At 45.9% G+C, this 13,441-nt stretch overlaps 1 protein-coding gene across 1 annotated transcript in view; it reads left to right on the top strand.

The window, feature by feature from the left end:
- The window catches only part of TG (thyroglobulin), a 272,527-nt gene that overhangs the window by 41,856 nt on the left and 217,230 nt on the right, over positions 1-13,441 (top strand). The window contains 3 exon segments of the mRNA XM_010380291.2: positions 4,019-4,175; positions 5,681-5,902; positions 11,844-11,993. Coding sequence (XP_010378593.2) covers positions 4,019-4,175; positions 5,681-5,902; positions 11,844-11,993 — 529 coding nt within the window.

The raw sequence follows: 13,441 nt of genomic DNA, 5'->3' as shown, positions 1-13,441 counted from the left end.
AACATGGGGCAGGAAGGCTAAAACCTCACAGTGTACTCTGCGCATCACAGTGTTAGATGTGTTTCTTAACAAACCCGAGAGGAGGCATTATGGATCCTCCCAGGAAGAAGAGAATATTGCATGCCACCTGGAAAGGCATCCCACCGTACAAAATAGAATTTTTCAGCTGTGTAACACATGAGGGCTTTGGTTATTTGAAGTCACAAGTGTTTAAAGGAGTCTTTAAAGGTTGCTCAGTTAAAGAAATCAGTTTTTCTGCTCAAAGTTTGTTAAATCTTCAGAGCAACTCATTTTTGGGACCTCATGTTAAGAATTTTGGAGAACATTAGGGTTGAGCATCATATAAATTATTTAAAAAATAAAAAAAGAATTTTGGAGAACACACTTTTTACAAAACAATACACAGAGATTACTGATGTTAAAACAAACAGAGGCATGAATAGACTTTGTCCTTTTATTCAAGGAAATACACTCACAACAGTGTCAGTGATGCCTATTAATTATTGGGTGCCGTGTTTGTGGTGCCATGCTAGAAGCTCTACATTCTTTGCCTGTAATCATCACAGCACCCTGCTTGGTGGGTATCAGTAGCCTTCAATTTACAAGTGAATTAACTAAACATAAGGTGAGTTAGTTGTCCGAGATTTCTCACCCCTTAATAAGTCCCGGTCTATGTAGACCAAATTCATTGATTCGTTTATTCATTCATTCATTCATTCACTCATTCCTACATTTAACAGATATTTGAGTGCCTATTACAGGCTAGGCACATATTTAGGCACTGAGGATAATTGAAGGTAAATAAAGCCAATACTAGTTAAAGTGGTTAGGACAGATTTTAATCAGGAATATATTATTGCAACTGGAGAAAAGAGTTCATCATGAACTGAACTCAACCTCAGTTTGTGCAGAGGTGACTGGGCATTTTAAAAGGAGAATGAGGGAATGGGGGTGGTAAACAGGGGTTCAGTAGCATCAGGAAAGCGAAAGATTAAAAAAAAGCAGGAAAGGGAGTTAGTCCATGTAAAACCCATCTGGGTTTGCTAACTGGTACTATTGCAGCCTCCCACAGAGGCTGGAGACAGGGGCCCTATCTTCAAGTGTTTACTAGAACTAACAGTGAATTCTCTTGGCAGTCTTAAGTTTTCTAGACAGGCACTTTAAGAGGGGCTAAGGTCTTCCCAGGGGTCTGGCCTTGAGCTGTTAGAAACAATGTTAGTGCTTGTTCAAGTCTTTTGAGTTCAAGGCTGAGGTCTAGTAAGAGGGCTCAGAGGAGCCTAGCTAGAGTTTGGTTCACAACAGAGTCTTCAGGATGCAGCAGTGAATGAGATCACCTCTTTGTTCTTTGGGGAGATGGCACTAAACAAGTACCTGTCAGGTAAAGGTAACAGCTAAGAGGGGAAATAAGGCAGGCTGGGCCTTGCTTGAGAGGGAAGGTGGTGAGATGAGAGGGGTTTTACACAGAAAGGTCAGGGAGAGGCCTCCAAGAGGTGCTATTGGAAGGAACGGGAGTGAGGTAAGGCTGAGGGCCTGTGAGTTCAGGGGGAGAGGAACCCCTGCAGAAGAAATGTAAGGTCAGAGTTTCTGTGATGGGTACATACTTAGTGTGAGCCATAAAATTGAGGGAACCAGTATGGGTGAGCAGAGCAAAAGAGGGAACTGCAAATTGGGGTGTGCATGTTGAAAATGGCTCAAGGCCTTGTTGGCTGTGGCTAGGATGGTGAGTTTTATTCTGCATGTGATGGGACATCACTGAAGTTGAGAAAGTGACAGGATGATTGGAGTTTTCCAGGTTTCTTCAGCTACTGTATAGAGGGTAGACTTTGAGGGGTTCAAGGTAGGAGCAGGGGTCCTCACTGAAGCCTGAGGCCAGGCGGCAGTGCAGAACATGAGAAGCAGCAGGAATCTTGACATATTGGGACCACAGACCCCACAGGACTGGGTAGTAGGTGATGCGTCATGGGAAGATGGAGGTGTTGAGGGTGACTAAGTTTTGCATGCGGGGAATGACTGAAGACATGTGTTTTCAACACGAGGAAATTAAATCTCATGCAGAAAGGAGTAAAATGTTCTGTAATTCAGGGGATTGGAGAGCTGAGGACCATGCTGAAGACAGAGATAAGGTCAGGAGGAAGTTGGGCAGGGACCTAGTCCTAATGGCTTCCTAAACAAGGTGTCAGGGTATGACCATGAGACAGAGAGCTTCTAAGGTCAGGGCTTCTAAGAAGGGAGTCGTATTCTTCAGAAGGAGGAGATGATACATAGACTTTCAAGTCAGATAGATCTGGCTCCAAACCTTGGCTCTAGCACTCCTACTAGTGTGACCTGGGCCTTCCCAGGCTTGGCAAGTCTCAGTCAATCATCTGTGAAATGGGGTTAGGAAAGCCCTCCTTGGAGGGTCAGGTTAAGTGAGATAACATACAGATCCAAAGCTCTTTCTCTTTACCCTCTGTTGAGAGCTAAGGAGGTTGTTAGTGGAGTTTTGAATCCCGGCTGTACCACCTACTGGCTGTGGGATCTTAGGCAGTTTCTCAGTCTCTCAGAGGCAAATTCTCCATCTGGAATGTGGGGTAATGAGAGTCCCAACTCCATAGACTTGTTTTGGAGATTAAACTAGCTAATATGTTTAAAACACTTCACACAGGGCCTGATGAATAAAACATGTTCAAAAATCGTGCCACAGTGCCTTCTGAGAATACTTCTGGGAATAAGCCCCTGGCACACAGCAGGCTCTCATTAAATGACAACCATATGAACACCCCACATCCATGTTTTCACTTTCACCAGGGGTGTGGCACTGGGTATGGCATGTAGTAAGGTCTGGGTGCCATGGCCGTTGGGATGGATGGCATGCTGACATTCAGGCTTCGTATGCATTGGAGCCCCGGGGCTGGCTTTCAGGGCACTGTCTGCATTCTGAGGAAGGTAGATGAGGCCTCTTGTGATGAAGGCTGAGGGCCAGGGCCACATCAACTCTGAATTACTCATTGGTGACAGAGTTCACTTTGCTTCTAGAACCCTCCATTCACTCTCTAGGTACCCAAGTTTTGATAAACTGACTTCCCCTTGGGCTTTATATAAACTTTCTTGGAATTTACCTTTTGCCATCTTCTGAATTCTTGTGTCCCCCCGAAATTCATATCCAAACCATAATCCCCAACATGATAGTACTAAGGGATTTTGTGTTAGGTCATGAGGGTGCAGCCCTCATGAATGGGGTTAGTGTCCTTATAAAAGAGACCCCAGAGAGATCCTTGCCCCTTCCACCATGTGAGAACACAGTGAGAAGACAGACATTTATGAAGAGAACCTTCACCACATATGACTGGCATCTTGATCTTGGACTTCTCAACCTCCAGAACTATGAGAAATAAAGTTCTGTTGTAGATACCCAGTCTGTGGTATTTCATTATAGTCATCCAAATGCACTAAGATACCCTTTAAAAGAGGCTGATATGAAGAGGGAGAGATGAAGCTTGTGTTCAACTCTGGACCAAAGCCTGGCACTGTCACTGGGCTAACAGGTCTCGCAACCATCCATCTTTCTCCCCAACCTTGAGCAGCCTGTAGTACATCACTCACAGACATTCAGGGGCACAACTCAGCCACACTTAGGCTGGGAGGAGAGACCAGGCTGCGTAACCAACATTGAGGAGCTGGTGGATGCTATAGGGGTTCAGAGGTGTCCCACTGAATGTATGTATGGTGAAGACATTTGCAGAGTTGGCTAAAGTTGTTTCACCAGTGAAATATGGAGACTGGTCTTTGGATGCATGGAGCCCTGCTCTTCCTCCACTTATACCTCTGTACACCATGTGACCAGGGCAGGTTATTTAACTTCTCTGAATCTTGATTCCTCAGGTGTGGAAAAGGGGGTCACATTCCTTGACCCCCTGAAGTAGGGTTGGAGAAGGATTGAAGGAAGTAACATAAGCCAAGTTCTGGTTCCTGGTGTGGACCCAACAAAACTAGCTTTCTACTCTGTGTTCTTGAGCTGAAAGTGTCTGTTTTCTTGTAGGTGAAGACTTTTGGCACCCCGGTTTCCATTCCTGTCTGCGACAACTCCTCTGTGCAGGTGGGATGTCTGACCAGGGAGCATTTAGGTGTGAATGTTACATGGAAATCACGGCTTGAGGACATCCCAGTGGCCTCTCTTCCTGACTTACATGACATTGGTATGTTTTTATGTGGTGGTACCTAGAATAAGCCATGCAGCCTTTCTGAGTCTCAGTTTTCTCTTCTGCCAAATGGAGCTAGTGAAGAAGCCCATGATGTCTTCCTGTGAAGATTATAGGGAGAGCCAATTATTTAAAAATATATAGTAATCGATAGAGTTCTTGCCAATCATTCACTAGAGTTAAATAATGTCAACAAAGAGCCTGGTTCTGTGTCATGAACAGCTTCTAATACTTCTCTTGATTTTCTGCATGCAGAGAGGTGAAACAGAATGTGTGAAGGGGACAGCAGTGTGGGCTGGGGGAGTCTTTATTGATTTTTAACTTATGTCTCGTCCACTTTGAATTGTAAAGCGTTTCAGACCACTTATACCATTTAAAACAGGGCAGTGATGATATGGATGAGTCAACAGAGGAGAGAGAGAAGAAGAATGGATTTTATGATAGCTACTGTGGGCATGTGCCATGTTCAGCTCTGAGCTTTCTGGTAGGGTAGGAAAGAGCCTGTACATTTATGGCAAGAGAATGGGAGGCAACTCCATTTTCTCTTCCACCATCCGGCGACCAAACATCCAGGGGTGGGATTGGCTGGAGTTTGCCTTCTGTTCTATGAGGAAGAACTTCTGGAAAATGTTGCCAGGAAGGAGACTGCATCTCTATCATTCACTAGTTCTCAGGATAATAATCCTCTAAATAATTATTCAGAAGCATTATGAATTCTCTGGGAGCCCCAGCATTGTGAATTAGGGGCCCCCTTCTATCTTTCTCCAAAGGGAGCCTGGATAATATGGGTATGTTGGGAGCTGCTAAAGCATGACATGTTTATTGCTTGTTTCAATCTTGAGGTAGCGAGATTGGAGGCTATGGGCTGGCTCTACAGTAGCCTGTTACAGACAGAATGTTTGCTGTGTGCAGGGATCTGCCCCAGCTCCTGGCATGGTGTTCGCCTGCTTTCTTCCTAGGAACTACTTATCATTTCACAGCTGGAGCCCTCTCAGTGTTTAGCTAAACACTGAGGCAGAAGGCCCAGTTGCCTCTTCAAGTCCTTGCTTTCTTTTTGAGTGGCCACTTCACATGCATTCTCTTCTAGGACCCTCACCTAGTGCAAAGAGAGCCATTCCCAAGCCATTTTTCAGATGGGAAAACTGCGGCTCAGAGATGTTCAGTGCCTCGTTAAGGGTTGAGGCGGATGAGTAGCTGCACCTTAGACTAGTGACTGAAGACGTGATCTCCTATGCCAATGTAGGTTGCATTGGTGCCACAGAAATGGCAGGAGCCGGGAGATCTGGGTTGGAGTCCCTACTTGTGCTTCTGACCCCTGGGTGACCTTGAGTCAGTCCATCCCCTTCTCTGGGCCTCAGTTCCTCCCTCTATAAAATGAGACACCACATGATGCCTATGTCTCATTTCAGCCTGGATATTCTAGGTGTCTCTGCCCCCTTGATCCTCCCTGGCCCTTGCAGAGAACAGTGGGGGTGACCTCTACCTTATCCTGTGTCTTACAGAGAGAGCCTTGGTGGGCAAGGATCTCCTTGGGCGCTTCACAGATCTGATCCAGAGTGGCTCCTTCCAGCTTCATCTGGATTCCAAGACATTCCCAGCAGACACCACCATCCGCTTCCTCCAAGAGGACCACTTTGGCACCTCTCCCAGGACATGGTTTGGGTGCCTGGAAGGATTCTACCAAGTCTTGACAAGTGAGGCCAGTCAGGACGGACTGGGATGTGGTAGGTCCACTCTCTCTCTGGACGTCTCCTGTGGAGCCGTGTAAGGCTTTGGGAAAGGCCACCTCAGCACTGGAGAGAGGCTACTCTGGACATCCAGGGCTGAGAATTATCCATGTAGTTAATGGATGGGCATTCATCAGCCCAGGGCTTTAAAACTCAGGGAAAGTGGTTCCTAATGGAGGTTCACTTGGGTTGCTCTTGCCTTGCCTGTAAGTAGTTTGGGGGCCATTCCTAACGGGAATGTGATGCAGATTCCTTTAATGGAAGTTGTATTAGTTTCCTGTTGCTGCCATAGTAAATGACCAAAAATTTTGTGGCAGAAAACAATACAGATGTATTGTCTTACAGTTCTATAGGATTGAATTACAATGCAGGCATCACTGGGCTAAAACCCACCTGTTGGCAGGGCCCGTACCCCTCCTGGAGGCCCCTGGGGAAATCTGTTTCCTCACCTTTTCCACTTTCTTGAGGTTGTCCACATATCTTGGCTGGTGGCTTCCTTTCTTGCTCATCAAACTAACAATGCTTTTGCTTTCTGACCCCTCTTCCTTGGTCACATCTCCTCTGACTCTCTTTCACCTCCAAGGACCTTAGAACTACACACAGCTGCATGATTCAGGATACTCACCTTATTCTGAGGTCAGCCAATTAGTGACCTTAATTCCATCTGCACCGGTAATTTCTCTTTGCCATGTAAGCTAACATATTCACAGACTCTGAGAACTGGGACATGGATATCTTTGGGGGGACCTTTGTCATGTCTATCACTGAAGATTCAAAGGTCTCCTGATGAAAAGCCTTCCTCCTGTGTGGGGTGAGATAGAAAGACATTTTTATGGAGCTAGAGAAAGAGAAGATGTTTCTCAGTTATTTTTTTTTTCAATTATTTATATTGGTCGCAACGCAAAAGTCAAATGGCCTTTCCTTTTCTGAAATCTATGCCAAATTGTAAATTCCACATTGGATTTAAGATGCAGCTAAATCCTAACACAGAAAACAGAAAGACAACCACTTCCCACTAGCATTTATGGAGAATTCAGCAGTTCAAATTCACCTGCACAAACATTTAACTCTCACAGTAACCCCTGGTGGCAGGTCTTTTTCTCATTTGACAAAGAAGCTGGGATTCAGATCAAATGAGATTGGGCATCTGTCGTGCCCGGAGTGGGGCTGACACAGAGGAGGGACTCTAGCTCACTTAACTGGTTAATAGAGGGTGAGTAAGCCCAGGTCCTCTGGGACCAGAGCCTGTGATCTTTCTTTCCATTCCGTCAGAGCTGCCCAAACCAAGGGGACAAGAAACAGAAGCAGGAGTGGATGGTGACACCTCAGGGTGGGTGAAACAGGGTTGTGAAGAGGGAGAGTCACATAGAAAGCACCTGCCTCCATGTTGACAGAATTTATCGTGAAAAGCCCTTGGCTTCAATGCTTGATGCTGAACTAGCAGGGGTGAACATGTGTGTGTGGTGTGTGTGTGAGTGTGTGAGTGTGTTGGTGTATGCGTGTATATGTGTGTGAGCACATGTACATACATGTGCATGCATGTGTATGTGTATGGTGTGTGTATATGTGTGTGATGTACACATGTATGTGTGTGAGTGTGTTTGTGTTTTTGTCTGTATGAATGTGTATGATATGTCTATTTGTGTATGCACACGTGTGTGCATGCACATGTGTATGTTGTGTGTGTGCGTGTTGGGAGCAGGAGCTGCAGGAGCCTGCTTTCATAGCTGCCCCAGGTGATGTACCACGGGGGTCTGGAAGCAGCCCCAGGAGGCTTCTTGGCCTCAGGGGTGCCCTCTGCAGACAGAGATGGAGGTAAAGGGAAAGCAGAGAACCTGCGTTGACTCTGTGTCTTCAAGGAAGTTCTATCCCCTCTGGGTGTCTTCCTTTCCATCCCCCACAACACACAGGTAAAATAAAGGGGTTGGCCTAGAAACCTGGTCCCAAGGTTCCTTCTAGGGAGCTCAATTATCAGTTCCTGTCAACAAGGAGATGGGAGGGACCGCTCAGCTCAACTTTGCCTGAAGGGGAAAGAGTAGGGCCTGGGAATCAGCAACTGGCATCAGGGCACGGGGCTTCCTAGGGCCCCTGTGGGAGTCACAGGATGGGGCGCAGGGAAGAGACTGCATGGGAGACCTTGCCCAGGACACGCTTGGACTGGAACAGGACTCAGCAAACCTTTCCTGTAAAGGGCCAGATGGCGATGTTTTAAGCATTGGGGGCCATACCGTCTCTGTCTGAGTGACTCAACTCAGCCATTGTGGGGAGAAATGTATGGCCGTGTTCCAATAAAACTTTATTTACCAAAACAGAAGGTGAGCCGAATTTGGCTCATGGGCTGTGGTTTGCCAGTCCTGCTCTAGATAAACCTACACTCATCTTCCAGCTGCTGCAGCCTTTAACTGACTCGAAAGGACTTGTCAATCACACCACACAGCCCCATCCCCTTACTCCTAAGGGTTGGAAAGATCCAGAATGGAAGTCTCAGAAGCAGCACCAAAAGCCCTGAATTTTCTTCAGCATCAGTTCTAGTACCTGTCCCTTACTGAGTTTTTGATATGTGTGTGGCCTTACTAGCATTTTACTATCCAGACTCAGGTGTTACTAATTCTGTCTTATGCACGAGGAACCGAGGGGCCTATAGTGCTACACAGCATTAGGAAACTGCTCTGTGAAGTCAGGTGGACTCGGGTTCGAGTCCTGACTCCAACACTTTCTCATTGTGGATCCTGGAGAAAGTCCATTATTCTCACTAGGCATCTTCTGAAAAATAGGGATAATAATACCTATTGCATGGGGTAATACCTATTGCTGTTTAGATCGCATGAAATAATGCAGAGCACAGCACTTAGTAAACTCTTGGCAAATGGTTTGTTGTGAAAATTGGCGGTGCTGAGATCTAAATCCAGCTTTGTCTGCCTCCAAGTTCTTTGTTCTGTCTTCTGCCTCACACATCTCCCTTCTCAACAAGGAGGTTCTTGGTGAAATCACACCGTCTCATTCTTGTATCTATTCTTATTGGCACTTTTCCCTCAAAAACACAGCTGTGATGTTACAAGGCAGAGCACTGTCCTGTGGCAATAAAGCAGATTTCTCTGTATCATCCTGGGGGAGGGCCAATAGGATGGCCCCCTCAGAGGGCAGTGACTCAGAGGGCCGGTAGGAAAGTCCATCCCTCGTGACTCATGTAGGCACAGTAGCCTTGATCCAGGGAATTGGCGATGGCCAGGGAGCAGAGACTGTGTTTGGATCCCTGATGGAGTCACTTTAGTTCACCCTCTTGCCTCAAGTCAGCTATATGGCTTCTCCTTGAAATTACCTGCTGGTAACCTTCATAGCAGATTAGTTTATGAAGGAGAATAACTGATAAATTATCTATATTTTTTGATATTCCATTCTGGATGATATTAACTTTCACTCATTCACTATAATTTCTTCTAATAGAGCTGGTTCCCTATGGATTTTTTTTCCTGAACCAATTATGCCTGCCTGCCTGCCTTCCTTTCTCCTTTCGTTCCTTCCTTCCCTCCCTCCCTCCCTCCCTCGTTGCTTCATTCCTTCCCTCCCTCCCTCTCTCCTTCCTTCCTTCCTTCCTTCCTTCCTTCCTTCCTTCCTTCCTTCCTTCCTTCCTTCCTTCCTTCCCTTACTTCCTTTTTTTCTTCTTTCCTGTCATTCATCCAAACTTTCAAAATGTTATATGCCATGTTACATACTCAAGGAGAGGCAAAAAACAAAGCTCCACTCTCAAGGCAGTCACAGCCTGGTTGGGGAGAGGTCAGTGAGTATTCAGCTGGATCGTCCTGTGAAGAAGCCTGTTACATCCCAGCCAGGGTGGTCAGGGCAGGTGTGCTGGGGTAGGAAATGCTGGTGGAAGTCTTGAAAGGTGAGGAGGAATCGTTGCTCAGGCAAGAGCAGACAGAAGGTAGTGCATGTTTGTGCACGTGTGTGTGTGTGTGTGTGTGTGTATGTGTGTGTGTGTACCTGTGCTGAGGGTGCTAAAGTGAGGAAGAACATTCCCGAAAGATTAGTATAAATGCAGGGAGTCAAGAAGTTGCAGACTCTTTGGAAACAGTGCTCATAATTTGTACAGCTGGGGAATGGGGTGCGTGGGGAATGTGACAGGAGGTGGGGCCAGAGAGACAGGGACAGGCCAGGAGAGGCCTTGGAGCACAGCAAGGGGAGTGGGCTGGAGATGGGACCATGGAAGGATATTAAGTTGGAGAGTGAAAGGACCAGGTGTGGGCTGAGCCACCTTCTGAAGGGGTGAAGGACCTTTACGGTTCTTCACAGATGTTTTTCTTCAGCAGAAATGCGACTGTCACTGTTGGGGGGTTTGTGGACAAGGGTTCGCAGGAGGGGTGGCTTGACCCTAAAGCTTTGTGAGACTCTCAAACTCAAATAGGTATAACTGTCTTATTTTATTAGGCTGGTGCAAAAGTAATTATGGTTTTTGCAATTTATTTTAATTGCAAAAACCACAATTACTTTTGCACCAGCTTAATATGAAGGAGGGGTCTGAGGCTAAAGGATTTTCCAGTGATTTCAAGGGATTTAACTGATGGTCAGCACCTTTTGGTGGCAGTGGGCCCAATGGTCTTAAGAGAGCCCCTTCTCCTGAGGGAAGGGTGACAATAAGGCAGCCATGGTCTCATTCTGACTTAGAAACATGCTCTTTTGGGTGGAAAAGACTTGACGTCAGAGATGGAGAGAACCAGTGGGAGGAAACAGCGTGTGCATTCCCTGAGCACAGACAAGAGTTTGGGACCTGTGGGGTTTGCAGCAGAAGTTAAGTCCCAGCTCTCTCATTTCTGCTAGTTCCCCGCACCTTGGCTTTTGGAGGCTGGGCAATGTAGGCTGGCCGAAAGGCTTTTGTTTTCCTTCAGCGGTGAATTTGGAGGCCACTTGAAAAAAGGCCACGGTTCTGGGGTTGAAATGCTAGAGATAATCATCACCAACTTGACTCATAGAAGTAATGAAACTCCACTCTCGGAAGGAGGATATTAATTGCTCTGGGCAGAGCAAAAAACACACTGTTCAGTTTCCAAGATGTGGCTCGAGTTTCCGATTTACTCAGAAATGCCAGCTACACACGCAGACCAGAGATAATAGTTGCTAAATCAACATTGGCTCCATCTCAGCACGTCCCACTCAGTGGTACTGACTTCTCTGCCAGAGGGAGGTGGCTGGATTGGAGGAAGGAACAAAGACTTTGGTTTGGAGATGAGTGAATGGAGCTCAGATCTCACCTCTGACACCTCACTGCTTGGCCAGCTTTAACCTTGAGCCTCAGTTCTCTCTAGTCTGATATGGAGATGATAACTTCCTCACAGGGTTGTGAGAAAAACACATTAAAACATCTGCACTGCGCTTGGCATATTCCATAATTTTAATTTCCCACTGCCCTTTGCTGAAAAGCATACTAGGAAGCCATGCATGGATGTCTGAGGCTGAGCTTTCTCAACTGTGAAATGGGGATGAAATACAGACTTTCCATGGGAGTGATGTATTAATGTGTATAACAGGGCAATAGACTAAGTGCTGCCAACAGTGGGCGGGATTTTAGCTTCCACCTTTTACTGGGTAAAAGCTCACTTCTTCTGGAAGTTATTGGCAAACTCTCAAGAACACAACTCTGAACCAAGAAACAAAGTAAAACAACCCCCCGCTTTATTTTACCCATATTTGAAATCCCTGTCTGACCCTCTCATCTCCTACTAGCATGTCACTTCCTGGACAGCAGGAAGCTCGCTTGACTTCTTCACAGCTGCTTCCCTGCTTCTTAGAGTCTGACACACAGTAGGTTCTCAGTGGACGTTTGTTAAATGAATGAGCTCTTGAACTGGTTTGAGGATTTCCTGTACCCTGTGTGTTCCGAGATTGTAACTGTGGAGCATGTGTCTTGATTTTTAACATCATTTCTCTGTTTGTTTTTTTCTAGTTAAGTGTCCTGAAGGAAGCTATTCCCAAGATGAGGAATGCATTCCTTGTCCAGTCGGATTCTACCAAGAACAGGCGGGGAGCTTGGCCTGTGTCCCATGTCCTGCGGGCAGAATGACCATTTCTGCCGGAGCTTTCAGCCAGACTCACTGTAAGTTCTGTGGGTTGCTTCTTTGAAAGAGAAGACCTGCAATGAAATGGAACACAACAGAATTTCCCAGTCTCTGCACTATTGACATTTTGGGACAGATGATTCTTTGTGCAGGGTTGGCCTGTGCCTGGTAGGATATTTAGTAGCATCAGTAGCTCTCAGATGCCAATAGCACCCCTCCCTAAATTGTGACAGTCAAACATGTCTCCAGACATTGCCAAATGTCTCTTGGGTGGAAACGGCAGGGAGAGCAAAATTACCCACCTGTGAGAACTATTGGGTACACAACATAATAATCAAAGGGGTCACCGTCTTTGAATACTTACCCACTGCCAGGCTCTGGGTGGCTTTACCTGTGTTGCCTCATTCAATACTCCCAATACCTCTTCCAGTATTAGTAGCCCAACTTTTACAGATAAGAAAGCTAAGACTCCAAGAAAAGAAACTTAGTCAAAGTCGCTCAGTTAATGGATGATGTAACTGGTCTTTGATCTTGGTTTTATCTGATTCTGAAACTTCTGATTTTTGTAAGTCAACCTTATCAGATTGAAAAATGGAAGATATTTTCCACCTATAGTCATTACTGCTATGTAGCTCATCTTCCTTTTCTGTTGCATGAATTTGCCAGGACTGTATGTACGTGTGGCCTTCCCATATGTCACGTGATTTCACTCGACCTATTTACTTAATAGTCCCCTGGGTATTGTTGGGTTATTTTTCCTAGCAAAGACCCATAACTTGCATCTCTTCTTGTTAGTCTGAAACTGCGTCAATGTGAGGGAAACTGTTGCGCTTACAATCTAAATGATTTCTCGAATTTTTAAACAAGTCATCAGAAAAGATCAAGATACTTTGTTTGCTCAGGGCAGTTTCCTGGTCAGGAAAGCAGTGGTAATAGAACGGTCATTCCAATAAAATAAAAGTAAAAGGAATTTTATGGGCTGGGAGTCAGGCATTCTTCCTGGAGAATAAACTCTTCACTGGGAAAATAGAGTGTCCTTGACATCTGGACATCACCCTCAGTTTGTGCACAGTGACTTGAGTACTTGTAGTTTGAGATGACTTGAAGTGCTATCAAAATACCTGAGAAGCACTTTCTTAAAAGAAGATTAATGTAGTGTGCTGAGCCTTGTTTACGGAGGGGATATGACAGAAATGTCAGGGAATAGAGGATGCAGGTTGAGGCTTGCACCAGCCAGACCAGGTTTGATCACCACTGGCACTGTGACCTAGGCCAAGCCACCTTCCTCTTCTGAATGTCAGCTCCCTCATGTATCAGATGGAGTCAATGATACCTCACTCACAGAGTGGTAATAAAGGGTGTCTTAGGTTAGGCTGCTATTGCAAATTACCCTACACTGGGTTGCCTAAACAACACATTTATTTCACACAGTTCTACAGGCTGGAAGTCTGAGGTCAGGGGGCCCATATGATTGGGTTCTTGTTGA

Source organism: Rhinopithecus roxellana, chromosome 9, assembly GCF_007565055.1.
Source record: "Rhinopithecus roxellana isolate Shanxi Qingling chromosome 9, ASM756505v1, whole genome shotgun sequence".
Classification (NCBI taxonomy): domain Eukaryota; kingdom Metazoa; phylum Chordata; class Mammalia; order Primates; family Cercopithecidae; genus Rhinopithecus; species Rhinopithecus roxellana.
Note: the sequence above shows the minus strand (reverse complement) of the source record. Positions and strands in the feature narration are given on the sequence as shown.